Below are 27479 nucleotides of genomic sequence, written 5' to 3' on the forward strand. Positions count from 1 at the left end.
AATGTAGCAGCTTATTATCTCCCTTGACATGAAAGATGGCGAACCAGCAGTATCAACAATAGAGTGATGATATACGTTCCTTGTTTCTCTAAAATTTTATGAGAAGACGGCTTTGAAATTTGAACAACGCAGTATGGATAGAAAACAACACCAGAATGTTCAAGAGAGCGGTACTTCGTCTACAGCACAAAAAGTGGGGAGTACCGATTCTCTTTCTGCCCCTGAGATGGGGGTTGGGTCACTCCTTGAGTCGCTAAGCGTTAGTTCAAAAGGAAGCAATGGATCACCATCAAAATCACTTTGCTCTTCGGCATCCACGTCATCAGAAAATGTTGAGAACATGGAGATGAAGGCAATTTATATATTTTTCATGTTTGCTAAAGATTACAGTTTACTGCAAGTTTGATACAATGAAAATTGTTAGTTACCTAAGTTTGTGTAGATAAGATTATTCAGTTTTTGGCATCATTCATTACATAATTTTGTGTGTGTGTGAGAAAGAAAAGTGCTGATTGAAGTAGAAATAGAGTTATTGTAAAGGTACTAACACATAGGTAGCAGAAAAGCAATGAAACATAATTTGATCTTGCTTAATTTTTTAAAGTATTTTAGATTTTGCAGGAAAATACAAAACAAGGCTTGGCAGATGAAATACCCCTTTTGGAAGGAGAATCAGTTAAAGGCATAGGTCAGTTTATCACAAACATATGTCATTTGTAAACTTTTGTTAATTTTTTTAAAAAAGTCCTTGTGTGTGGTATGGAAACATGTTGACCACAAAGCAGACAAACCACAAAGAGATTCAGTATTTTTTTTTATAACAAAATTAAAATAAACTTTGAGGGAACAGTAGTTTATTAAATTGTTTCCCTTGTGTTAATAAAATGCAAAAAGTTGTTATCGAGGGGAAAAAAAAAAAAGAAACCATGTGTATCCAATCACATTTGAATGTTGAAAATACCATTTACATCTAAACCTCTAATAACTACTATAAATTCAGGCATTTTGATATTGACATTACACCTGTTTAAGTGACCCATGATGTTTAAAAGCATAAAATATCGTCATGTCATGTCATTTTTCATCACAACATGATGATATTTTATGCTTTTAAACATCATGGGTCACTTGTTTGCTTTTTATAAGACTTTTTCTTTCTAGATTTCAGAATAAAACTGTTGGTATGATAAATTGTAAGCTATTCATATATCTGTGAAAAATATTTCTGTGATATGTTCCAGATCCAGATGTGACATATCTGTGCCCTTATGGTGTTCCTATTCGAGGGACATTGACTGTTACAAACTACAAACTTTACTTCCGAAGTCAGGATCGAGTACGCTTCTTTTAAAAATAGAAAGCATTATTGAAGTTATATATCTTTGACAAAAATGTTAGTGTTGTGGTTCTTATATTCTGATTGCAAAAAGGGAGATTGCTTAGTTTTGTGGTTGTAGACTTTGAAGCAGATTCAAGGCTTGCAGATGCAAGTGATTTTGTCCACCCAACAGTGAAGGGTTAAATGTAGGGAAATGCTACTTGATCTTTCAGAGAGTGTTAAAGATAGCAGAAAAAAAAGAGCTGGGTTCTGCCATTCCCAGACAGTTAATCACTTACATTTTACTTTGGGGGCCTTTATTTTATACTTAGTTGTAGTTGCCAAAGTTTAACTGTGAACAAAGTTTTAAAATGTTTTAACATGATTTAAGGTAAGCATATTACTTATAAATGAAGTGCATACAAAAAACAGCTGTTCTGCAGCCATCTAGTCTAAATTTCCATAAAGAGGGATTATCTGTGGTTCTTCAGTCAAAACTTTTGAAAGAATATAATATTTAGTGCTTTTATCTTAAACTGGAAAAAAACACATTGCAATATGTGATTACCTTAATGTGTTTAGACATGGGTAAGACATCTAATTACTCTTTTTACATTATCTGCATGATTTATGGGTTTCAGTATAGAAGTAATGCAGTTCTTGCAGTGCTTAGTGTTACTGTGTCATGTCTATTGTCATGTCTATTGAATAGCAGCTATTTCAGGCTTTGAATATTATTTAGTCATTATGTTTCAATATTAAATTTTCTGTCCAGGAGCACCCATTGATTCTGGATGTACCTCTGGGTGTGTGTAGTCGTGTGGAAAAAATAGGAGGCTCTACCAGCAAAGGAGAGAACTCTTATGGCATAGATATTCATTGCAAGGCAAGATTGTTTCAGAGCTTTATTTGATTACACCTAACAACAATGTCATTTACCTTTTTTTCAGCATCTATTCTTACATCATTATTCTCTTTCATGGGTAAAAGCAGATTTGGCTTACAAAATTGTCTGAACTTGCAGCTATGATAACAGGGCTTCTGCTTACACCAAAAATTGTGTACAGTACGCATTAAAAGTTCGGAGGACCCCTTCAATTTTCGTCGATGGGGTCCCATTCAAAGTTGGGCGAAGAACAGGGACCCCTTAAAAATCTGAAGAAGGGGTCCCTGGGACCCCAAAGAATTTAGCCTTAGCAGAAGCCCTGGATAATATTAAAACTTATGGGAGTTAGTCTTTAGCTCTATTGTATTATTAAAAGTCTTATTTCATTTTTGAAATGTTTGTTTTTGTTTTTCAGGACTTTCGCCATCTTCGATTTGCTCATAAGCAAGAGAACCATTCAAGGCGGCAAATTTTTGAAAAAATTCAACAGTATGCTTTTCCAATTACCTACAAAAAGGTTAGCTGACACATGAATTAAAGTTACAAATGTCATAAACTCCCCTGTTTCATTTGAGATTGCTTCTTTTTTTTTCAACAGTCAGTGGAGCTTAATTTTCTTTTAACAAAAGCCCTTATAGTCTTGAAAGCATGTTTCTAGAATTAGATTTAAGAATGTTGTAAGTAAATGCAAAATACTAATTTTTGTTACTCTAATTTTTTTCAGCCATTTTTTGCATTTGAGTTTCAAGGAAAATATGATGTAGAAGATGGCTGGCGAATTTATGATCCTATTGTGGAGTACAAACGTCAGGTAAGCAGCTTGTTGACATGGTAAAGGCAATAGATTGAACATTCTGAAGCCAAAATTTGGTGGGAACTGCTCTTTTAAACTGTATGAATAAAACTTTTGAAATAAAATTGGCTGATATTGTTAAGACTACTTTAAGTTCTTTTATCAACAAATATTATTTTATAAACTTAATTGTATAGATTTTACAATGGTCTAACCAATTGAAACAGCTGCACTCTACAAATTTGAGTATTGGTTAGATCAATTTGAAGTCACAGACAATTCATCTTTTGTTCCCAGTTTTACTTTTAGCATTTTTATGGCAGTTGAGATTTTACAAGCTTGCACCATTTCTTGTTTACATAATTAGGTATCTATATATATAAGTATACCTGTTCTTGTTACTTTTGCAGGGTTTGCCAACTGAAAGCTGGAGAATTACACGTATCAATGAAAACTATGAAATATCAGATTCTTACCCAGCAATAGTAAGTTGTACTGAGTTGCTTGATGATGCAATTTTAAAGCTTATAAGAAAGAGAAATTACCTTAGTTTTTTTTTTCTTCAGTCGCAGCATCATACATAACTCTGTCATAATCCTTATTTGAAGTATGTCTGTGTAATGAGTGGTGTTATTTGTGTACTTACTGGAAAATTACTAGTTGTGATTATCACTTTTGCTAATCATCTGGGCTTTTTTTGCCAGCTTGCAGTGCCTACAGCAGCCAGTGATGATGATCTTAGACATATATCTGACTTCAGAACTAGAAGCAGATTTCCAGTAAGTTCCATGACATGCAGTAGTTTTGTGTGTGCATGTACATTCATGCATGTGCATTAGGATGCATACTTGCATGTGTGCATGCATTTGCACATACTTGTGAAAGAGCTTGTGTCATTAAGTCTTTGTGTGATTATCCTTTTTAGGTGCTTTCTTGGATCCAGGTTTTTATTTTGATTTTCTTGTAATTTTATTTCAGGTTCTGTCTTGGATCCACCCAGAGTCACAGGCAACAATTACCCGATCCTCGCAGCCTATGGTAGGTGTGGCAGGCAAGCATAACAAAGAAGATGAACGGTACATCCAGATGATAATGGATGCCAATGCTCAGTCACACAAGTTGTACATTATGGATGCCAGACCATTTGTCAATGCTGTTGCCAACAGGGTGAGAACTGACCTAATTTGCTATATGAAATTTGTAATTACAGGCAAATCAAAAATGTATGACAACAATCAAAATCTGTTAACAATATCACTTGTATTTTCACTTCAGTATGCAGGCTTAGAGACAGGTTTGATAGCGAAATTTCATATAAAGCTGTTTTCAAAATACCAAGTGCTGGCAGACTATTTCCCACCCCCTTCCTTTTCAGAACTGGATCACTATGTATGCCTCTGTGTTGCAGGCAAGAGGGGGAGGATTTGAGAGCGAAGATTCATATCAAAATGCAGAACTGATTTTCCTAGACATTCACAACATTCATGTCATGCGGGAGAGGTAAATCAAACATTTCCTCTATCAGGTTTATGCAGAGAATACTCTAAATGCTTAGTGCTTTTAGAACACTTGTAGTTGTCTAAAGATGGGCTGATTACTCGTACAGGTACTTGATATAAACTGAGTTAATTAATGGTTACAAGATTCTGTAAAAAGCATTTGTTATCTTTTACAATTGCAATGATACAAAATTTACAGAGGTGTCCATTAATAAGCTGTTAATAAGCAGGTTCGTATCAAATTTAGAGTCCCCAAAATGAATGGGGTAGGAGCTTTAGGAAAAAATTAAAATGTGTTATATTAGGCATTGATAAATTCTTTGATTAGACCAAAGTTTGTATGTATAAATACTCATAAATATGATGAGAGCACTTGATCCCATACATGCTTCTGTTACTGATGTAGTCTGTGATGTCAACAGCTCCCGTAAGCTGAAGGAGGAATGCTTCCCTGCCATTGATGAGACTCACTGGCTGTCCAAAATTGAGGCCACTCACTGGCTTGAGCATATCAAGGTACAAGATTATATATGTCTAATACATTGATCGTTTTGGAACTAGTAGTGAGGGTTTCAAAACATTAAAAGTTTAGACATTTTTTGGCCATCAGATGTTTAAGAAATATATTCTTTCATCAACAGTATTTTCAGTTGTGCTTACTGACAACTGTCACTGCTTTCAGGTGATCTTAGCAGGTGCAGTGCGTGTAGCTGACAAAGTAGAGAGTAACAAGACATCTGTTCTCGTACACTGTAGTGATGGCTGGGACAGGACAGCGCAAGTATGTACATTTATTTTGACATAAAGCTGCATGTACTGGGTTGTTATACACCACTGGAATTTGTTCTTATAGACTAACCTTTTATAGCATTTAAAGAAAATATTGAAATTCTGTTTAATCAGGAATTGCAGTTATTGTACATAGAGAAAATTAAATTTTATATTAGAGAATTATAATTTTATATCAACACATTTAGAAATGTATGAGGTGTCTGTATTTCTAGAACTTAATGTCCAGACTTTAAACCTTTTTTTTTTTAAAAAATAAAATGCATGCCCAAAAATGAGTTTTTTTTATCATGTAGAGTTATAATTGGTAGATGTCAGATTTAGTTTATCTAGTGGATGATAAACATCATTGGCAGCTGACATCACTGGCCATGCTGATGCTGGATCCCTACTACCGCACCATCCGTGGTTTTGAGGTACTGGTGGAGAAGGAGTGGATCAGCTTTGGACACAAGTTCAAGCAAGTAGGAAACAATTTTATGATTTCTTGCATGTGTTTCTGCCATTCCCTTCTTATATTTTTTATTTTGTGGTAGATTTAAAAAAAATTTAGTTGATCCATGATTTTACATTATAGGTTTTCTGAAATAAGTGGAGCATATCAATTTTATCTGTAAAATGTCATATACCATAGCTTATTGATTAGAGTTCTGTAGTTTGGTGTTGTTGATTGTTCTCTTACTCCAACAGGGTAACAGAGAGTCCAAGGGTTAAATAATAAGAGAAGAGTTGCTTATGCTTATTTATATTCATTAGTTCAGGGTTTTCATGGGTTGTGAAAGTTCTGCAGAGTTTGGGAGAACTTAGGTATAATTGTGTAAAAGGTCCCCACAAGGTCTTTGCTTGGCACCAGCCCAAGTCTCTTGGGAATCCTATATATAGTGTATATATGCTCTGCCAACATATTTGATGGGTTTTTATGGAACATGATTGTGAAGGTTTGTGAATTTTTAAGCCATCTTTCTGTCAGCTTATTTGAGAAAATCTGTCATCTTGATGCATGGTTATGTTTATTTAGAGAGTGGGACATGGTGAAGACAAGCATTCTGATGACAACCGCTCCCCAGTCTTCCTGCAGTTTATTGACTGTGTGTGGCAGATGACCAAACAGGTAATTCTCCAGTCTTATGAAAGAGCAAGAAAAATAAATGTTGTACTTATTTTACTCACCATAACATATAACATTTTCACATATTTGCCATGTCTCAGATGATGATAATAATAATAATGAACATTTATAAAGCTCTTTTCCTATAAAATGCTCAGAGCGCTTTACAGAAATGATATACTGAAGTAAAAAGAACAACCAACAGCCATGCACTGATAATCACACATAACAGACGTTCACTTTTACGACACACTTACTCATACGCCAAGTAAATACAGACACACTTTATGCACGCTCAAGGTCAGGACAGGGTTGGAGTGAAGTTGCTGCTCTGAAAAGATGTGTTTTAAGTTTAGACCTAAAGGTGGTAATATTGAAGAGTGTCCTAGTTTGAGGTATGCTTCAGGACTAACACTAAAAATCAAAGGCCATTTTATACTCAGGCTGTGAAACACATCTATGCTAACTTGCATTAATATTAAAACATCATCTTTTCTACAGAAGAGTTTACTGCTTTTTTTTTATAGTTTCCAAATGCCTTCGAGTTCAATGAACACTTTCTGATTACTATCTTGGATCACCTGTATAGCTGTCTATTTGGTACTTTTCTCTACAACTGTGAAATGCAGCGAGTCAAAGAGGTAACATTGATATGCATATATATGTGTGTGTGTGTGTGAGAGAATATTTTTTATTTTCTGGTGGTTTTTTTTTTTTTTTGCATATGTATGATACGTTACTGGGAAAGGCAACGTTTACAAGTAGTATATGCCTACATTTCTATTGAGGCAGATTTGTTTACCCTATACTTATTACACCATACATTATAAAAGGTCATTCTTAAGCAAAGATAAATTGATTCATGCGTTTTTGATTGTACATGGACAGAAAGTCAGTGAAAGGACAGTATCATTGTGGTCATTCATCAACTGCCAAATGGAGGAGTTTACCAACCCACTATATGCAGCTTATGTCCATGCACATGTGTTGCTCCCAGTAACTAGTCTGAGGCGCATTCACCTGTGGACTGGTTACTACTGTCGATGGAATCCACGAATGCGGCCACAGGTATTGTAGACAGTGCTTGATTTTACAAAAACATTAACTTCTCATCTCTGTTGCAACATACCAACTTTCCTGTCTTTGAGCTTGGATTAAAAATTATTTTCAACTGTACAGCATTCAAGTTACAAAAAAAGTCATGAATTTTTTTTCTTTACCCCTTTAAACCCACGGAAAAGTAGATATCATCATCCTAGAATTTACAAAGCACATTTCTCCACATGGACACAAGCTCCCAGGAGGTGTGCTGTGCTCTTTCTATGCACTGTGCTCGTAGGATTACAAATGAACCAACAATAGAACATAAAATGAAGCTCAAGGAGTGAGAAGAGTTTGCTAGTTGCACAATGTATTTCTAAAAGAGGTAGACTTTTGAGTCTGTACTTGAAAACTTTCAATGGAGTCAAAGAGAAAGGGCAGAGAACTCCAAACATTGAAGTTGGAATAAGAGAAAATGCTGAATTTCTCTTGTCTAATTCTTGGTACAGAGATGTCAGCATTAAGAGATTAAAGAGAACACCTCAGATGTCAATAGCTCCAACAGGTATGCTGAGGATTTATATATCGCATTTACCCACATGATGGCAAGCTCAGTGCGCTTCACGAGATATTAGGAAAGAGGCTGGTGATATAGACATCACAATCGAGCGCAAACAACCATTAGTTAACACAACACTAGAACATGGTGCAGGGCAGATGTGGGAGTGCGGGGGAGAAAGGACAACAGGATTGTAGTATATAATATAAATATATAATTATATATTATAGAATTATAGTAGGTGTTTCTGAAAGAGACTTTTAAGTCCAGATCAGTAGTCATGTACCAACTGCTGTGTGGAGAGACAGGGGCAGGTCATTCCAAATACTGGGACCAGAGAAGGAAGAGCAGCGGCTGAATGTCTTCCGGTCTGACAGAAAAGGTATCGGAGAGCAAAGCCCTATAACCCTTGAGTGAAGAGCCAAAGGAGGAAGTGATCCACATGAGCAAGAGACACTTCAGAGAGCACCAGGCCTTCGCTAGTTTTCCATTGGTCAAAGACCCTCCACTTACCCTCATATTCATTTCTAAAGTAGTGGTAACAATGCTACTGCTTCACACAGGAACATCTGCTTTGTGACTATTCATTGTTAAACTTTGACCAATCAGAAGCATACACCATATATATTGAGTAGCTAGTAGGCAAACTCTACATACTTGTCTCATCTAGTACAATATGAAGAAGGGGTTGTGAGAGCTGGTTGACAAGATGTCATCGTCACTACATGCCCCTCACACTGCATATTTCCTGATCATATCCAAGGCTGGACCATGTGCCTTGATATTTTGCAAATGTACATTTTTATCTAGAGTTTCAGTTCTTTGTTGTCCCGTTTTAGGAACCTATCCATTTACGGAATCAAGGAGCTGTTGGTGCTGAAAGCACAGCTACAAAAGCGAGTGGAAGAGCTACAGAGAGAACTAGCCTCCAAGCAGGCTCGCGCCAAACTACAACCTTCCCCTCCACGCATGTCCGTCTCCAGTGAACATATGAAAAGCTTTACTTTTCTCTGGATTATTTGGAGTAGCATTTGGACCACAAATGAATTTTGCTCCTTTGTCCGTAACCCATCCATCAATTTTGAAAAGGTGGAAAAAAAAAACAGTATATTACCTGGATGTAAAGACTGGAATATTTGTCATTTTTGGTCACATGTGAATGAAGTATAGGAAATGTTCCAAGTTTGAAGTTCTGTGTTCGTGGGGAAAGGGAGTTCCAAAGAGCTGTCATAGTGCTACATTTTGCATAATGTTTACATTTGTGTGGGACACATGTGCTAATAGCTTTGTCTCGATATTTTGGTTACTCATAATAATGTCACCCATTTCTGATTATTTTATATTTTTCGTGTTTCTCACATGCCTTCCTCTTCTTCTGCATTATAATTACTTAAATTTACATATAAACAAATACATACTGCATTCATTGTGTTTTGGGGACAGATGAGCTATTACTAAGAACTAGGATGAATTTGTGCTGGATTCATGAAACCATAAACATCTGTCAACTGCCAAGATAAATACTTTTGTGGATCAGTGGGATTGGCAGCACTGTGAGGGTCATTTTAAAATTTGTAAAGTAGGTTGAGTAGAGTGAAACTGTTAAAAGCATGTATATTATCGTGGTACTTTTTATTTAACAGATTTGTGGAGATGTTAAGTCCCAAAAGTCAAATTTTATTCATAAAATTTGAGGAATAAACTTAAGAAATTTTTGTGTTATTTAAAATTAATTTGGGTCACCACAGCTATGTTTGCATGCTGTGATACAGTATTTGTGTAAATAAATTAACATTTGCTTTGTTAATATGTTCCATTTGTTTTGTCTCACATGATTGTACTTAAATTTTGAGCAAATTAAAATCACATTTTCATAAAAATTCAAGTTGTATAAATCATAGTGATTCATTGTAAAGTGCAATAGAATCAATACATATTCTGCATTTCATCAGTTACTTCCATAGTTCATAAAAATAAATTTGCAATTTTGTTTAAAAGTATGCATATGAGTGATCTAAAGGGAGCACTTCTAACATGTCATCACTTGCAACAATTTGTCTTATCCCTGCAATTTCATTTTGCAATAGATAATAGAAAATGTCTATAGTCTAGTATGTATAGGGGGGAAATGTAGCACCAAAAGAAGTCAGGAAGTAAACTCAGTAACTAAGTTTGGACACAGAGGAATAAGCATTTTGTTATGAACCTCGGCAAATAGTTCTTGCCATTTTCCAGAAATTTTTTTATGCACACAGTTTTGACTTGCAGCCCATCAAAAGAAATTATCTAAAAGTAAAAATAAACTAGTCTATAATGGTGCTATGGAAAGTTTTGAAGAGCACGCAAAAAATTGCAATTACAACTCTTTATTCAACAGCAATTACGCAAAGACACGACTGTACAACAACAAAATATATAAATATATTGATTACACCCACGATCAACGGCACACAATTTTCATGCATGGAAGGTAAACTTTATCAAAAGTTTTGTCTGAAATGGATACAGGCAATTTTCTTCAAAATTATTTTGTTCGTTAAGTCTGGAAAGTAGAACTAATTCTGGAGGCCCCACTGACATGATAAAATGTGCATAAACTTTGGACCTCAGCAGCTGCCCTACAATAATACCTTACAAACATCATCATATGGTGCTATGAATGAGACGAGTTTGTAATGGTTGGGAAAGGTCAAGCTAATATTTGTTCAAACCAATTTAGTAACTTATTAGTTTCAAAAAGCACTCACTAACAATTTCAAAGAAGAGGTTAGAATAACCTATTTTTTTTCTCTCTTAAATGAGGTATTATCTCTATTAAGTATACAAGAGATGGTGAATGTAAAAACATAGGTCCCCATAGCCTAATGGCTACAAGGGCATCAGACTAAGTGGTTCATTATTTAAAGAACATAGCATACAAAAGGCCATGACTTCTTCTTTTGCCTACCATATATTTTCCATCACTGCTGTATAGGCAGAAGAAATTTTTGTCGCTAACCACAGTAAGCCTCAAATCAGCAACTTTCTAAGCACAATAACTGCAATGATTACCAAGGTTATCTGTGTTATGTATGAGAAAATTTAACCTGTAGGCACTTTATAACAATGAACATAATAACATCAAGATAAGCCACAATATTTCAGTTGTCCCCTCTTTCTATGCTTGCATATTATTATGGTATTTTCTATCATGCAGATCTGGAGAAAAAAAGCACTATGCCATTCTTTACCATGTGTGTGATAATTGAGACACTTCTCAGGGCTATTAGGATGTTGCAGGCGTAAGATTTCTTTTGCATATCTTTTTCTGAATATGGATATATAGTATCCAGTCCATTTAATCACATCACACTAGAGACCCCTCTTAAAGTAAAGTGCAGATCCTTTGAAGTGCCCCAAAGCCCATTGCACTTGCAAATATACTGGAAAAAACATATATATTGAGCTTTTGCCCCAAAATTACATGATTCCTGTGACTTTCACATTGTGCTTTGCCAGCTTGGTCAAACATTCAATGATATTTGTCTGGTTAAGATCAAACACTATTTAAGGACTGTCCTGCTGTTAAATACATTTTTTTTAAAATGATACCACTAGAGAACCGAATTTCTAGCACCTCAAACAAGTTCTTTGTGCTAACAGCATGTTGACAGCTTTATTTCTTCCCAATGAAATTTTTTTTTGTTTCCACCCCCACCCCACATTTATCAAAGTATAGAGCAGGAAATAGAGACAAATTATAATGAAAAATATTTGGCATCACTTGAAACAAGCATGCTAACCCACTAACCTACTGCTAACCTGATCTAGGGGAAGAGATACCCAAGTGGTCAGAGAGCTGGCGTCCAAACTGAGAGAGGGCTGGTTCAATGGCCAATAACCACAGCAAACTTCCCCCAGTTGATCCAGCAGACGGGAATGGGTACCTGACTCCATGGAGTGTCGGGGAAGGGAAAGGAGATGGGTACTGCCCTCACATAAAGCTAGCCCTGAGGAAAGTGGGGGTCTCTAACACCTCACCCCCCTTTTCTCAACAACGTGAAAAGCTTAGGGGATGACCTTTACTTTTTTAACCCGATCTCTAGGCAAATTTTAATTGTTGACAACAATGAAAGTAGTCATTTGGGTATAAAGTGACAGCTCCAAATGGTATATAACGAAGATATCAATTTAGGTCAGTACCACGAGGGGTTATATCTCAGTCTTGTAAGTATTAATATGCTCACCAAAGAGCAATTATAAATTCTTGTTCAAAGAAGACAAATCATGTCTATAGGAATACAATCGGTCTTCTATCATAGCCAACTTATCATTTTAGTAGCCAGAACATGGTCTTTCTCCTTTCAAAAAAAAACCAAAAACAACAACAAACAAACAAAAAAACACTACAAGACCAACATGAAATGTGAATGCCTGAGTAGGCATGTTCATGAGTTCAAAATGTGAATCATTCCATGAGACATTATTTCAATATCCAACACATGAAGTCTTTTCCCTGTTACACCCCCCCCAAAAAAAACACCAAACAAACAAACAAAACAAAAAACAAACAAACAAAAACAACACACAAGAAGACCAACATGAAATGTAAATGCCTGAATAGGCATGTTCATGAGTTCAAAATATGAAACATTCCATGAGACAGGCATTAGCAATACTTTGTTGGGAGGAAAAACATGAAAAGGCATATGCTGCGTACAGAAACACAAATGGTTCTGATGATAACACTTGGAAAACTTTGATTATCTGTGCATTTTCATGCAATATTACCCGCTAATAAGGGCAAATCCCCCAAACTGCATTTTCTCTGTCTGATGATTTAAAAAAAAAAAACCCTTAGTGCTCAACAAATAAGTAGCTTTGTATAAACTGGCCATCCATCATTTTGTTTGTGCTCATGTAGCAGTAGATTTAAACAGATAACTCAGAGTTCAGAGATGTTGGACCAGTCAAGGAGTAACCTGGCAATCTGTGAAGCTGCAGTCTTCAAACTTCCTTTAATGAGATGACTTTCCAAGCTCTCACGATATTTGCTGTTTAGGTATGACATTCTTGTCCAAGGCTTTCTGGTGAAATGAAAATTCTGAACCAGTAATATGAATTCTCTTGCAATTCAGCAGTTCACTGCAGTTCACAAATCTGACAATGACTGTTCATACTCATTACTAAGTTTATATTTCTTTGGCACTTGCTTCTGGGATGAATTGGAGAAAGTTTCAGTTACTGCTCCTTTGCTATTACTAATATTTTAATGCTTTTAATCTATTTCGGTCTGGAATGCCTTGATGCTTGAATATCATGAGCATAACTCAGTAGTGTCTCTGTATATCTGCTCAAACTACTCTTTAAAAAAGTTCCTGCCAAAACCACAAAAACAATGTGTGGGATGAATCTCTCATGTTTGCAAAAACAAATGCTGATTAAGATCAAATTTCAAAGAATATAAAACTTCTGGACAATAATTAAACAGTTGATAGATTTGTTGTACATGTAATTAGAATGCATGCAACGTAAGGGTGATGAGATCGTCAGTAACCAAATAACGCTTGCAAGATAACATCAGTGGCTTTTGACTTGCGTGTAACAGAATATCATTTATTTACAGAATCTTTCTGTGGAAACATATTAAACCAACAAACAAGCATTTCAGCCATGTAACAATATTTAAATCTGCTGCCTCCACTGTATCAGTTTTTTTTTCAAGGATTGCTTTTGTTCAGTGACAACACAACTTTCTAAGCAGAAAATCAGAGCACTTAGATGAGGCAATATGGCCATGTACTTCCAATAAACAGCTTTAGAACCCTGTGGCCACTGTACAGTTTGACCTAAGGCATCATATACAATAGTGTTGTTTTACACCTACTGTTAAAAGCAGAATTCATAAAAGATAAAACAGTGATAAAACCCGTTTACCTAGCATGTAACAGAAGAATGTAAAAAAATGTATATAAGATGGAGAGGGTAGAGGAAAAGAATAGCAACTGATATTCTGGTGTGTGATTAATGTTCTGCTGCAAGGTGCAGTGGACAGATGTGTGCAAAAAGAATGATTACAGATCCATTGTGAAACAAAATAATTAATACTGTAATCTAAACTTCACGGTTAAATAAACCTTTATTTCTTAAAGTCAAATGGAAGCCTCTATAGTACTTTATCATGTAACTCAAACATTCTGTGAATGCATTCATATACTTTATTTCAAACCAATAATTTGGAGTGATCCATGCAGCATCTAGTTATAATCTGCATGTAATGTCTTGAGCTGAGAATGTTTCTACAATCAATGATAGGTCAAAGATAAAACCCCAGTGTACATGTATGTGTGTGCATGCACACAATGCAGCAATTTATTTTTTTTTAATGCTGCAGATTTGAATATTTTCTAATAACAATAATAAAAAAAATACTGCATGAATTCTGCTGACAACTCAACTTTGTGTGATTTATTCTTGTGTTTATTGTAGCTTTACAGACGGTGTTTGAACACACCTGTAAACATTGAAATGGGAAAAAGCATGGCTGTCTGCATAAGCTAATTATATTGCAAAAGAATGAGTATGATGTGCCAAATGCCTTGCTTTACTAAGCAAACTCTTAAAGCCAAAAACACATAATTTGAAAATAAATTCTTACAAATTTTTCAATTCATGACTCAAAGACTTTCATATCTGTATATTACAACTCAGCTCTAAGGCAAGAAGAGAGACTTCAATTTCGAGGAAGCACCATAAAATGTCAAGCTTTCATTATTGATATACCATCCATTTCTGCATATCTTAAAAAAAAACCTAGTTGTTTATTTTAAATAACTGGCAATGCAGTTCATAGTTAAATTTCATATTAATGCCTTCTGGTAATTCAAATATATGAATTCTGAAATTACATTTTAGAAAAATGCTGCTTTTTGCAAAGAAAACTTAAAAATGCTAAGTAGGTTGATTAGATTTAATCATCTGCGCTCTCTTTACAAAGTTTTAAATGATTTAAGGTGCATATCTAAACAAAAATGTGTTTTCTAAGATTTAACAATTTAACTAAATCAGCGGATATGCAGACACATACATATGCATACAGGCGACCCATTTAAAGAAAAGAACAAGTCTTTAGTATATATTCTGAATGGAGGCCTGAGAAGAGCAACATAAATGATGATGATGATGATGATGCAACAGAACACAGAAGGCACACAAAGAACATTTTCAGTAAATGACTTCCAAGCACACACAATTCAATTCAGAATTGAATGACCACCAGAAATAATGAATTAGTATGATTGAATGATACTGTGCCATGAAACGGTCAACAACTTTGAGATTTCTAGGCATGAGAACTGGAAGAAACCGTAAATCTTAAAACTTGCCCATCTAGTACAACCTCATGCCTAAAAATTTTAAAAAAGTTTTCTTCTTCTATAGTAAGTCGTAAAAGGGAATTCAGAAAATACATTCTAAAAAAAAAAGTCAGATATCTGGATCAATATTTTTCATTTCAAAGTCCAATTGATTTCTCAGCCTCCACAAACAGTTGTTCAACATGACCTCTTTGCTGTGAAGTTACTGCAAAATGTAATGCCCATGAATGAAGACTTTTCAGATATTCCTCCTTGTCTACAGTCGTCATGGTAGAACTGGCCACACACACATCCAACAAGAATTCCATGCTCATAAATGGGCTTGGAAACAGAACCTAAAAAAAATTATTTATGGGTTTTAACAAATACGCAAGCATAAAAAACAAAGAAGCAGAAAATATTCTTGATAGCTATGGTTTAAAAAAGTGCATTCAATTGGAAAAACAGAACTGAAAACATGAAAACAACAATGCTCTTCACTTTCATTTTCATGTACATGTACTAGTTCAGGGGTATGGGGCTCCAAGAGGGGAATTTTCTCTAATGTTCTCTCTATAACTATACAATGCATTTTATACTTGTAGAATTCATTCTATAGTTATACAGTTAATTCTATTCATATATAATGCATTCTGTAGTTATACAATTCAATTGCATTTTATAGCTATACATTTCATTTGATACTAGAGAGGACAAAAAACTAGGTAAAATCCAAAGTACAGTGGAACCTCGGTTAGCAAACGCCTCGGATAGCAAATATTTCGGATAACGAACAAAAATTTCGTTAAAAGTTTGTCTCGGATAGCGAACAAAATTTCGGATAACGAACAGCCACGTGAACCACACGTGACCGACCAGCATGTCATCATTCGCGCTCGAGACACAGTTACGATCAGTTGTTCCTTATCTATGCGCATCCTTCTTATTTAGTGATTTTTGTGCTTTATTTTAGTAAGATAATCCTCAATCATGGCTCAAAGAAGATTAAGAGCAATTAATAGTAGTGAGGTAATGACAAGGAAGCGGCCAACAAATGAATTGAAAAAGGAAATGATTTCAAAGTATGAAGGTGGCATGCGTCTGTCGGATATGTGATGTCGCATTACCGAAGAGTTTTACAAAAAGACAGAAGGAACAGACACTGGACAGGTTTTGTCCTTTAACCTCAAAGCTACAGAAAAGGGAAGTCACCACCGATTTTATAATGTCACGTGTGCTCATGGAGGGGGAATTCAAGCAGTAATTCCACCCTTCCTCCCCACACCTGTTTCCAACCACGCCGTCCAAACGGCAAGTTTTCTGATGTTTAAATGCTTTCGTTAATGTTTTTATGTTTATTTAACTCCATTGATATTGCATTATAACTGTTCTCATTAAAACAAATACCTATATAGCCTGTAACTTTCAAATATTAGCGAGTCAACAGGAGCTGGGAACCAATTAAATATATTTCCTTTATTTCTTATGGAAAAAATTGTTTCGGATAACGAACATTTCGGATAACGAACAACTTTCCAGAACGGATTAAGTTCGTTAACCGAGGTTCCACTGTAGTTCATTTATATTATCCTCAGAAGTTAAAGCTACAGAATGAATTGCCCCTGGAGATCAATAAAGTTGTATTCTATTGTATTGTATACATGTATTAATAGCCGCCATCAAACTGGAAGTGATCTACCCTTGGTTTGGAGTGAAGGTCTCATGCATGCATGCTTGTCCCTCAAAATTTACACTATTAATATGATTCATTTGATATATATTTATGTTACTATGAAAAATATAATAGATTTACTAAAATCTGCGATTGACTCGGTGGGCTGGATACATGATTTCACAGGCCAGATGTTCCCTACCCATGGAATTAACTAGATGTATTAAAAAAACAAAAAAACCCCCACAAAAATACAAATAGAAAGAAAGGGAGGTAAACGCACCTGACTGTCAGACATACGCTTCAGCTCTCCCATGACAAAATCCTGCTCATCCTTCAAAACAGCCAAAGTAACATATGACGCAGAATACTTCTCATCAACTGGCAGAGAATACCACTCATCAGGGACATTGATGTATTTAGCTGGGCTCAGTAAGCAGGTTGGTTTTTGGCTGCTTCCATCGCCAACTTTTCGAAGGCCCTCATGGCCATGTACACAGACAGTTACCGGATCATCCTCCCATAATACTCGTCGTGATCCATCCAACTGCTGACCCAGTGTTGCAAGATCAATGTTAAAGTCTGACTCTGAAAACTTAATGAGGTTTGGCACAGGGGGCTGAGTGTCACTAACTTTTGACAATGATATGTCAGTGGTGTTTGGTTTTAAGGGACTACGAGATGAAGAGTTGCAGGAAGATGCTTGGGTAACTGAGGCAGAAGCACAAACATCTTTACCCGATGAGACACCACCATTGTCATTAATGTTCAAGAATGGGTCATCAGGCAGGTGAGCAGCTACAGTTTCAGTGTTGGGCGAAGAGTGAGCTTGGTGGCTGTGCAACACTACAGTGTGGACATGGTTGTGGCTGTTACCGGCATGAGAACTGCGTGATAGTGTCCGAGCAGCTTCTTGAGACTGATCTGTCAGCAGATGTTGAGAGATTGCCCTATGAATATAACCAAGAGTTTCAGTCAGAGCAAGACGCTTGGCCTGAATATCCCAAAGCAGACCTTTAGAAAGCTGAAGTAACTTTGCCAAAGTCAAACACCAACCACTGCCAATGTTTTCAAAACTGATCAAAGTGGGTGATTTTCTTTGCCTGTCTGCATCACCCACCACAGGCTGTTCTTTGGCTACAGGATTATGACCTCTTCCATCACCACTTGAGGTCTCCTCTTTTACAAACACCTCCTGAATATCAGCCCCGTTGCCACTTTTCTGAGCTGCATGCTTTTCACTGATGCCATTTTTATGTGCACCAACTATTATTTTACTGCAACACATTTGAGCTTCAACATCTCCTCCACCATCATTAACAACTCTGTCACCATTAACATTGTCACCTGATGAAACACTATTATCTTTAGGCATCTCACCAGCACTGCTTTCTTTTATGTGTAAATGTCCAGAATTTACTGAGATCTCTTTTCTATTTTCACTGTCTAAAGAATCTGAAGTGACTCTCCTAGCAGCTGCATCACTGACCTTGGCCAAATCTATATGATGTGCATCATCAATCTTTTTGGCATATATGTCCTGTAAGTGGTGCAAAATGGCAATATAATAATATGCTCGAACACAGTCTAGCTGTCGGCATCGCACATTTCCAGTAGAAACACTGGGTTCTTCCTTCAGTTCCGACAAGTAGCGACGAAGGCTAAGGTGTCTGCCACCACCCTCTACCTCAGTGTGGGCCTCCATGCTGATCAGAACTCTCAGTGCTGTGACTTCGTGCTGTAGTTTCAACATGTATTTAGGACCTGTGTATAGCAATAGTGAATAAACAACACATCTCTAGGCACTTGAAATGAACTAAATAACAGCTATAACAAAGGCCAACCTGAGACCAATTTTCTTCAGATGATTTGATTTAGTTTTTTTTTTTACAAATAATCATTACCAATACCAGATCTGAGTGATTAACCCTGTACTGTTCACAAGGCTTTACAGTTTGTTGGTGCACAGAAAGGCCAGCATTATCCAGACTGCAGCCAATCAAACAGCATGGGTTATTTAGGAGTAGTCATGTCCTAAAATGACATCACAGTTTTTGACTACTTTCTGACCACAATGAGTATGTCATGGAACTGTATTTCTATGTGCATGCACAGTAATCTGCAAAACACTACTCTAGGGCTGCCATTAGGCACATGACAGCATAACCTATCTACCCCTTACATAAATGAGGCAGTTTCTGTGTGAAATTTCTAAGTTCTAACTAACAACGAGAATATTGACTTCATAACCAACCTTGTGGCAGTAAGAGGCGACAAACTGCTGTGAGAAGCCTATGGTGACCTCCGTCATGGAGGGTGGACAATGCTCCAAGAAGATGAGAGATAGCCAGTGATGTTTGGTTGGTGAGAAGTGCTAACAGCCACAGCATCACGTCACTGCACACTTGCAGCAGTACCTGTTTAAGTATTAAAAAATACAGCTACAACTTACCCACATCTACAAATAATGTTTTTTTAACTTTAACAACCAAGAGAAATTACTTTTGTTTAACCTTGCTAAATTCAGATCCAAGGCATTACTATCCACCTTAGCTTCCTTTCAAGGCTTTGTATGAATTTTTTTTTTACAAATCACAAGTTGTTTTTCTTCAAAATATGAGCAGTAAAACAGTCATCTCAGGCACTATTTTCACAAAAATATTTCCCCACATGAGTAAGCTGTTCTCCTATACAGTGTTCCCTCGCTAATTCGCGGTTCATCTATCGCGGATTCACTACTTCGCGGTTTTTTTTGAGTGAAGTATCAGATCGATATTTTCGCGCTGGGAATTATCGTTGTACAAAATACCATAGATACTTCAACAGGAAAAAGACGAAAAATGAAGCTGTATTACTATTTCTATTAAAATACCATGGTTATTTTGTAGATAGAAAGAAAGAAATAATTGTGTATGAGAAATCCATTGCTATGCGTAAGCGACGAGCCATGATTGTTATCTCCCATCTCGCAGCCAGTTCGCATCAGTTTTTGGGTTTCTTTGAGTACAATTATAATTTTTTTACCCTAATTTGCTATTGTACTGTATTAATACCATGATTACTATATTACTTTACACTCACATGATATTGTTTTACATGTATATATTATTATTGCATGTATGTCCCTATTTCGCGGAAATTCGTTTATCGCGGCTGATCATAGCACCGATCCCCCGCGATAAACGAGGGAACACTGTACACATCTACCTGTATGCAAGTAAACAGACATGCATGCACATGCATATTAGCCATGTATGTGTGAAAAAAGAATCACCAACCTGCTGAGTGTCTAAGTGAATCTGACGACCTGAGTGCAGTTGCTGAAGGGCATGGTACATAACATGCAACTGTTCTGTTGCCATGGCAATATTCAGATGTATATACCACACACGAAGTATATGATGTGGAAAGGCATGTCCATCAACTAAGTGTGTTTCCCATGGCAAGACAGGATCAGCATCAGATGGATCAAGGATGAATTCTGCAAACAATTTTTAAATAGCTTGTTGAAAATGGAAAAAGAAACCCACACAAAAATTTTTTTCCCTGCATACAAGTTCCTAGTGAAACATTGAGGTGTTTTCTCTTTAAAAACAAAATCAATTTTTTTATATAGATTTATGAAATAAATGATCCTGAAAGACCAAGACCACTTTCAAATATTGCCAGGAAAAAAGTTATGGGGTGGGGGAAGAAGGAGGGGGAACATAACAAAATGATTTATTTTTTCTGGGGCCTGCTGGTTTGTTTGAGCACTGTCATTATTGACTGATGCTTGATGTAGAAATGCCCTACAGACAGGCAGCCTCTTCCTTTTAAATGGCGCCATTTAATCACTCTGTCATGAAAACACACCACAGCATACCCTAAAGCAATGGCTTCACATGACTGGGGGAAAAATGATGGCTATCAACAGTCACCTCTTTCTCTCTGTGCAATGCATTTTTATATGGTGTGTGACATTTGCTTAACATGAGACAGTATAAACTTCAAACTGAGGTGCGCACCTGCATGTTTATATTTTTTACATCTTTTATACCAGTTTGTAAAGCAGACTTTACAGAGTAGACTTAAACAGCTGAATACACCCATGCATGCATAACTGTGCGTATTTGTGCATTGACTTCCTTTTACTTTGAAATCAGTGGTGGTGTTCTGCATGGCAAAAGGATGAACAACATTATCAACACTAATGTAAACCAATCCACCTTGTAATAATATGAATCTGCATATAAATCAAATAATCCATGCATTTTCAAAAAAGAAACGCTACTGCTGTTTCAGGCATAAAGACTGTGTTATAAAGTAATAACAGTAATTACTTACCAGGAATACTGGCTTTTTCAGCAGGTATACTATCCCAAATCAAAAATGATTCTGGTTCCAAAGGCGTTATCATTTCTGGAACCAAGGCTGATAGCTCACGGACCATCATTTCATGTACACTTACATAAGGAATAAATACCTGCACATTACAACGACACTCTATTTATTCTCAATTCTGTCATTCGTTTGTGTTGAGTTTACATTGATAACACCAAAAAACAGCTGTTTATTCCTAAAGCAATGAAATGGTTGGAAAGTATCTTTAGTGGTCATGCTTTTAGAAGTGATAAACTTTCTATAACGTCCTTGCTTTTTCACATAGGCTAGGCACAACGGCATGGTTAGAAAACTGAACAGTGTTTATAATAATACTTTGTGAAGGCTTTTCTTGCACCATTTTATATTACCTTCCGTTTGTATTACCTTCAGAGGCTGATGCTCTTTCAGAAAGGCAAGAGCTTGTTTCCACTGGTGATTAGCCAAGTACCGAGTAACCACTTGCTGTGCATACAGCTGTCCTTGCTGCTTCTCATTGGCCAAAAGTGTCAGATGGCAGGCTGCCTGAAGTGAATTCTGATCACAGCGGCGTGCAATCACTTTGGCAGCATCCTGAATCTGCTTCATTGCAAGATAGCTATAAAGGTAAGATAAAAAAAAATTTTAACTCTCTAAAAAGACATCACCTGCGAGAGCTGATTATTCCCTATGCTTGAATACGTAAAATTACCTGTGCATTTACCACAGAAGCATTCAGGCATAAATGCAAATTTATAATGATTATTCTTTCTACATGTTCAACCACAAATCCTTTGAAATGTACACAAGCAAATAGTTTGCCATATTTCTGTGCTTCTGCACTAGGAATAATTTTAACAAGACACGGGCAAAAATAACTGGAATATTGACAGACATATTTTGAAACATTATTATTATTATAACCTCTAAGAACAACCTACATAACACGCATGTACTGGCACAAAAATACAAAATGCTTGCCACACAAAATTACCATTTTGCTGCCTGTTCATATGCCCCATCACGCATCAGCTGTTCGGACCAATCAGTGTACAGATCTTCCAGAACTGGGTCAAGAGGTGATAATCTTACACGGGCCAGAGCAACTGCTTCTCTGAGTAGAAGGAATAATAAAACAAAGTTTTAAATTATCTACGAAAACACCATCCTTCAGCTAACACAATGTTTATGGTATTTAGATTTTTAAAAAAATTCCATAATCATGCATGAACATTAAAATATTTAACATCGGTGTGAAATGTTGTACCAAAAGACCGACAGTTTGAATGTATATGGAATGAAGACCAGTACTGATAAGAGCAAAGTCATGGTCAATTGCAATGGCAAAGATCTCCTTGAATGGGTTAGAGCTTGAAGAGGTAAACAGTCTTAAGTATTTAGGAGCCACCTTCCCCAAAAAAAGCAGCTTCACGACAAATATCCGAAATGGAATCACAAAATCCAATAATAATGGCTAGGATGGACAGGGTCTGATGTAGCCATAACATCAGGCTTGCTACATCATGAACCCTTATTTGCAACAGTAAAATGGTGTAAGCTGGTTTGGTTTAGCCATGCGACCCCACACGACACCTCCTCTGAAAGTGGTGGACACCATAGTGGCTAGAGGAAGAAGTGGTTTACGAACCTAAAGAGTATCACCCAAAACAGGCATGGGTGGTGGGCCTCGTCAGCTGCAATGTCTATGTGCTTATCACAATCACCAGTACAAGCCAAGGGACGAAAGAATTAATGAATATGTGGACCTGACTATGATATATCATAAAAGTTTCAACTCTAAACAGAGCCATTCAACATTTTATCTTGCCTGTCTGGAAGACACTTGGCTCTCAAAGGAGAGTGCACAGTTGCACTAAGTACTTCACTACCTCAAAATTGAGCTTTACATCATGTAAAAGTCAAAGAAGAATGCAAAATAATCCCACAGCTGTAAAAATTTGGAATGAGAAAATACCCAGCCTAATGAAGATGTTCATTCCATCTGAGCATAGAGCTCTTTCCACACAGAGCAGCGACCATAGATAAATTCAACAGCAGCATGGCACTGTGTTGTGGAAGCCAACAATATGCGGCAGATATCCCAATCTTGCAGCTACATAAACTGTTTTTGTCAGCTGGTTTACAGCTTGCAAGATTTATACTGGCTCAAGCATTTGCTTCTCTATCTCTCTCCCACCGTGTGAGTCATCGGTGAATGCTCTTCACCAGGGAAGTTGCAACATGTGCTCTCATCTGAAGTGAAAGTTTTAACATTTCATCAGTTGCCATGAGTTTAAAACACTGATGACAATATTATTCTTCAAAAATGCCTTTGTGTGGATTTTTTTTGAGAGAAATTTGTGGATTTTTTTCAAGCTGTTATGATCACCCTTATGAGAACATGCTTGGAGTGAGCTAATCTCTTTGAGTGAGCATGTCTCTTCTCCTTCTCAACCTTGCTGTGCAAGCTTCTAGCAGACTTCGACAATTCACAAAGCACCAGATCAAAACGATATCTGACTCATTACATGTGTGATTTGATAACAATTAAAATGTATTAAGTATTATTTTGGTGGATTTGCTTCCCTGGTGAGTGCACTCATTAGATATTACGGGTTTCAGAGAAAGCTACTTGACGTGCAGGGAAAACACTAATGACTTGTATCTGTTTGCAGACTCCCTGTCCATCCTGCAGGCTCTACAGACTGCCAAAGACAAAGAATTGAATGGCCTGACCACTGCTCTCACCTTTTTATGCAGAGCCCACACAGTTGTCTTGCAGTTGATTCCTTCTCACACCCACTTGGCTAAAGCTGCTGACACTCTGGCAAAGGAGGGATCCAAAAAAGAGCAGGCAGACAACTATACCACCTTCAGAGAAGCTAAGACCATCATCAGGGCCAAGCAGCACAATAAGTGGTTGCAGCAGCACCCACTGTTCAACAAGTATGACTCATACCACCCACTTACAAGGGTTGAGCAGGTGATTACCTTCACGACGATTTCAGCCATCACCTCTACCACAAGTTCTGGATTGGCCAGCTAGACCAGTGCCCATGCCAGACAGCCAGCCAGACAACAAAATATCTGCTGCAGGACTGTCCCTAACATGAAGTCATCAGGCACCAGATCTGGAAAGAGGAGACCCCAGTGGTAGGGAAACTTCACACCAGCTGGGAGGATCAACGGCGCACGGCAGCATTCTTCCGAGAACCGGGCGTGTCCATTTGAGAGGAGGAGAAGAAGAAACTATTAATCACATTCAAGGTCTGCAAGTCAGTGTGCCAAAAGAATCCCTGTCTTCTTTAATTAATGCCTTTGTTTTGTAGTAGTGTTTCTTTGTCCTTTCTGTAGATCAAGGGCTAGATGTAAGAAACATACTTTTGCTTATTCTGTTACCTTTGTAAATAAAGATTTGTCATTTGTCTCTCTCTGTGTGTTCCTCTACCTTTTTTGTACTTTGTGTAGAATCACATCTCCACCGTTTCCTACGCCACTGCTTATCTCCTAATTGCAACTGCCATAAAGGTTGGAATTAGTTCGGATAGTTTTAATTTCTTTTCCACTGTTTGGGCTCGCATCTTTATAAACCACCTTGTTTCTTCTCTCGGTGCTTGTCGATGTTGTCCACGAAACTGGCCATTTCTGACATGGTTACCATGGCGCCAAAGTTGCAGCTTGTGCACTAACGAAGCTCGTTTTGAGCTTGCGGCATGACAATGCCTTCCCGATGCCCTCAATCAACTCAGCTTCCGATGTAATGGAGCACCTGTCCACCCTACTCGGATATGACTTACGGGGGCTGTCGACTTGCATCAGACAAAAAAAAAAAAAAGTAAGAACCTGCACGCGCGACCCGTAGGACACAGAAACATTTACCTTTTCGATCACAGAAAAAGTTAGTGCAACGTACTGCGATGCAAAGAGGCTTTTCTGAAAGTTGATACTGTGGTGTCCTACTGCTGTTAAATAAATTTTGAATAATTGCTGTCTCATTCTGGGAATAAAACACCATCTGAACAAGGCATCTGTCACAGTCACAACATTGTCTTTATTTAGCCCCTGTCTACCCTTGACTCGATAGGATGCTCTTTAACCTTTAGGACCATCTCACATGAAGAAAGAGACAAATGGGAGGTGCGGAGTCTAAAGGTCGAAACGTGATGAAGGGCAAAATGAGGAGTGAGCGAAAGAAATGTTTTTCTGTCGCACAACACACTGGCCCAACCGGTCAATGCCGCTAAAGACACAACGGATAAGACGGGTGCAGAAAAAAGCAAGACTATTGCTACCTACGTCCCTCAATTACGTGTTGCTGACAATATTTTCAATCGAATCAAACATATCCATTAACACCGATGAAAAATAAAAAAGATAACCAAACATTATTGCGCTTTATTTAACCTGTAAAATTATGTAACACACCTCCCTTACCTCTCATGGCACACCCACGCTACAATGTACACGTGTGCACACGCATTTTTTCACTATCGTACATGTAGATGCAATAATAATACATACCATCACGTATTAATACCACACACTCAGAGAAACCAAAAAAACTGGCTGCGAGTGGGAGCATGGCTCGTCGCTTACGCATAAATGGATTTCTAAATATTTTAGTAGCGAAATACCATTTTGTTTAAAGCGTGGAAGTATCGATCGATACTTCACTCATCCGCGGTGCAGATACTGTACTTTATGAAGTCATCAAAGAAAATACTGTCAATGAAGCAGCTTCACTCAATGCTAGCTTCTCTTTACCGTCCCTGATCCCATTGACTTGGTTCAAGACCCACCATTTCTAAGGCGCTTATCTGTGCAAAGGTTGACAATGAAGAATATAATGGGCAGCATGACCTACCTAAAGAGTTTGTGCCGACGGAAGAGGTCGATTGCCGGGTACAGTTTGTGGCAAGCCAGCAAATAGGAGACCGCCTTGTGGTACAGTCCTTCCTCTTCCAGCTGCTCTGCGTATTCTTCACACAATGCCAGCCACGTCTCGTAAGACGCTGTAAACACACACACACGTGCACACCCACACACGCGCACGATTACACATAAACAACTCAAGGAAATTCTTTACCATACCCCACCACAGTTCTTTCCTTTCGGGGTTTAGAGTTTCGTGATATATCTAATCAAAACTTTGTGAACGAATTTGGGACTCATGACACGAAAGCTGGGCATCATAAATACACGACTGTTATCTACCTAAAGCATCGCCTTCTCCTCTGTTTTGAAAGTCAGAATAATGCAAGAATAGCTCCATGAAATGTGTGTCGGGATGACTCACCCAGAGGGGCCAAGGAGACGATCCAGTCGGAGAGCTGCCCCCGTTCGCGAGCCATTTGAATGGCGCCAGTGATGTTGCCTTTCCATACCTCCATCTGCAGCGCGTACTCCATGTTTTCATGATTCAGGTGATGTTCCTCTGGAAAAAAACCCCAGAAGAAATAAATTAAATACAAGCGCAGTAACTATATGTCAGAAGCTTTGATAAACACAGTCTCAAACACTGACAGATATTTTGTTTATTCTTGTTACTCAAGTCAAAGTTTATTTCACATCGTCTATTTTATCTAAACTCTAGTTCTACATATAAAGATCATGTTGGCAGGTTCGACACCGCTGAAGAGAAATAATGAAAGGCAGAGATGACCATGACAAATTAAGCATACGAAGCTGAACATCACGAAGTCGATGGGTACTCATTTGGTCTGTGAAACTCTCACGAGTGTTTGAGTACTAGGGGAACATTTTATTCTTCGTTCCTTCCGCAGACACTGGTTCTGCTTGCGGTTATTTATCCTCGAAAGGACCGGCGAAGAAAAGTGGTGGAATGTTAGGTGTTTATTCACTCCCTCCTTGCGCACAATCATGACAGTGATAGAAAATAAAGGTCTCCACGAAAATATTTATCACTAGCCCAAGTCCAAAAAAATACCTAAGACAACAAGTTCTATGTCAGCGTCGCGCAATTCTACCAATACACAGGGTTCACATGGATCGAAACAAACCTACCACTAGAGTATTTAATACAGCAAGAAGACGACTCACGTGACCAAATAAAGTTTGCTGCAGCTTCACTCCTTGACCATTATGACATTTTATCAACTTGGCTTTACACTATCCGTAC

At 37.4% G+C, this 27479-nt stretch overlaps 2 protein-coding genes across 3 annotated transcripts in view; one reads left to right on the top strand and one right to left on the bottom strand.

Annotated features, from left to right (window-relative positions):
• Nucleotides 1-9990, top strand: LOC112560577 (myotubularin-related protein 2-like). Its single transcript, XM_025232504.1, is given in 18 exon segments — nt 1-352; nt 622-688; nt 1242-1336; nt 2094-2204; nt 2620-2721; nt 2929-3015; nt 3408-3482; nt 3702-3776; nt 3976-4164; nt 4406-4497; nt 4919-5012; nt 5179-5277; nt 5642-5749; nt 6304-6396; nt 6921-7034; nt 7282-7461; nt 8833-8844; nt 8846-9990. Coding segments are annotated over 18 exon segments (2130 nt in total). The 5' UTR covers nt 1-133; the 3' UTR covers nt 9164-9990.
• Nucleotides 9991-10343: 353 nt separating this feature from the next.
• The window catches only part of LOC112560574 (gem-associated protein 5-like), a 74024-nt gene continuing 56888 nt past the window's right edge, over nt 10344-27479 (bottom strand). For both annotated transcript variants that reach the window (XM_025232501.1, XM_025232500.1), the window contains exons 19-27: nt 26637-26774; nt 26205-26352; nt 22335-22454; nt 21749-21959; nt 21326-21464; nt 20278-20480; nt 19254-19416; nt 17283-18763; nt 10344-15683 (exon numbers count right to left, since the gene is read on the bottom strand). In XM_025232501.1, the coding sequence (XP_025088286.1) occupies nt 15486-15683; nt 17283-18763; nt 19254-19416; nt 20278-20480; nt 21326-21464; nt 21749-21959; nt 22335-22454; nt 26205-26352; nt 26637-26774 (2801 nt within the window). In that variant the 3' untranslated portion in view covers nt 10344-15485. The remainder of the gene's footprint in view (nt 15684-17282; nt 18764-19253; nt 19417-20277; nt 20481-21325; nt 21465-21748; nt 21960-22334; nt 22455-26204; nt 26353-26636; nt 26775-27479) is intronic.

Source organism: Pomacea canaliculata, linkage group LG3, assembly GCF_003073045.1.
Source record: "Pomacea canaliculata isolate SZHN2017 linkage group LG3, ASM307304v1, whole genome shotgun sequence".
NCBI lineage: Eukaryota > Metazoa > Mollusca > Gastropoda > Architaenioglossa > Ampullariidae > Pomacea > Pomacea canaliculata.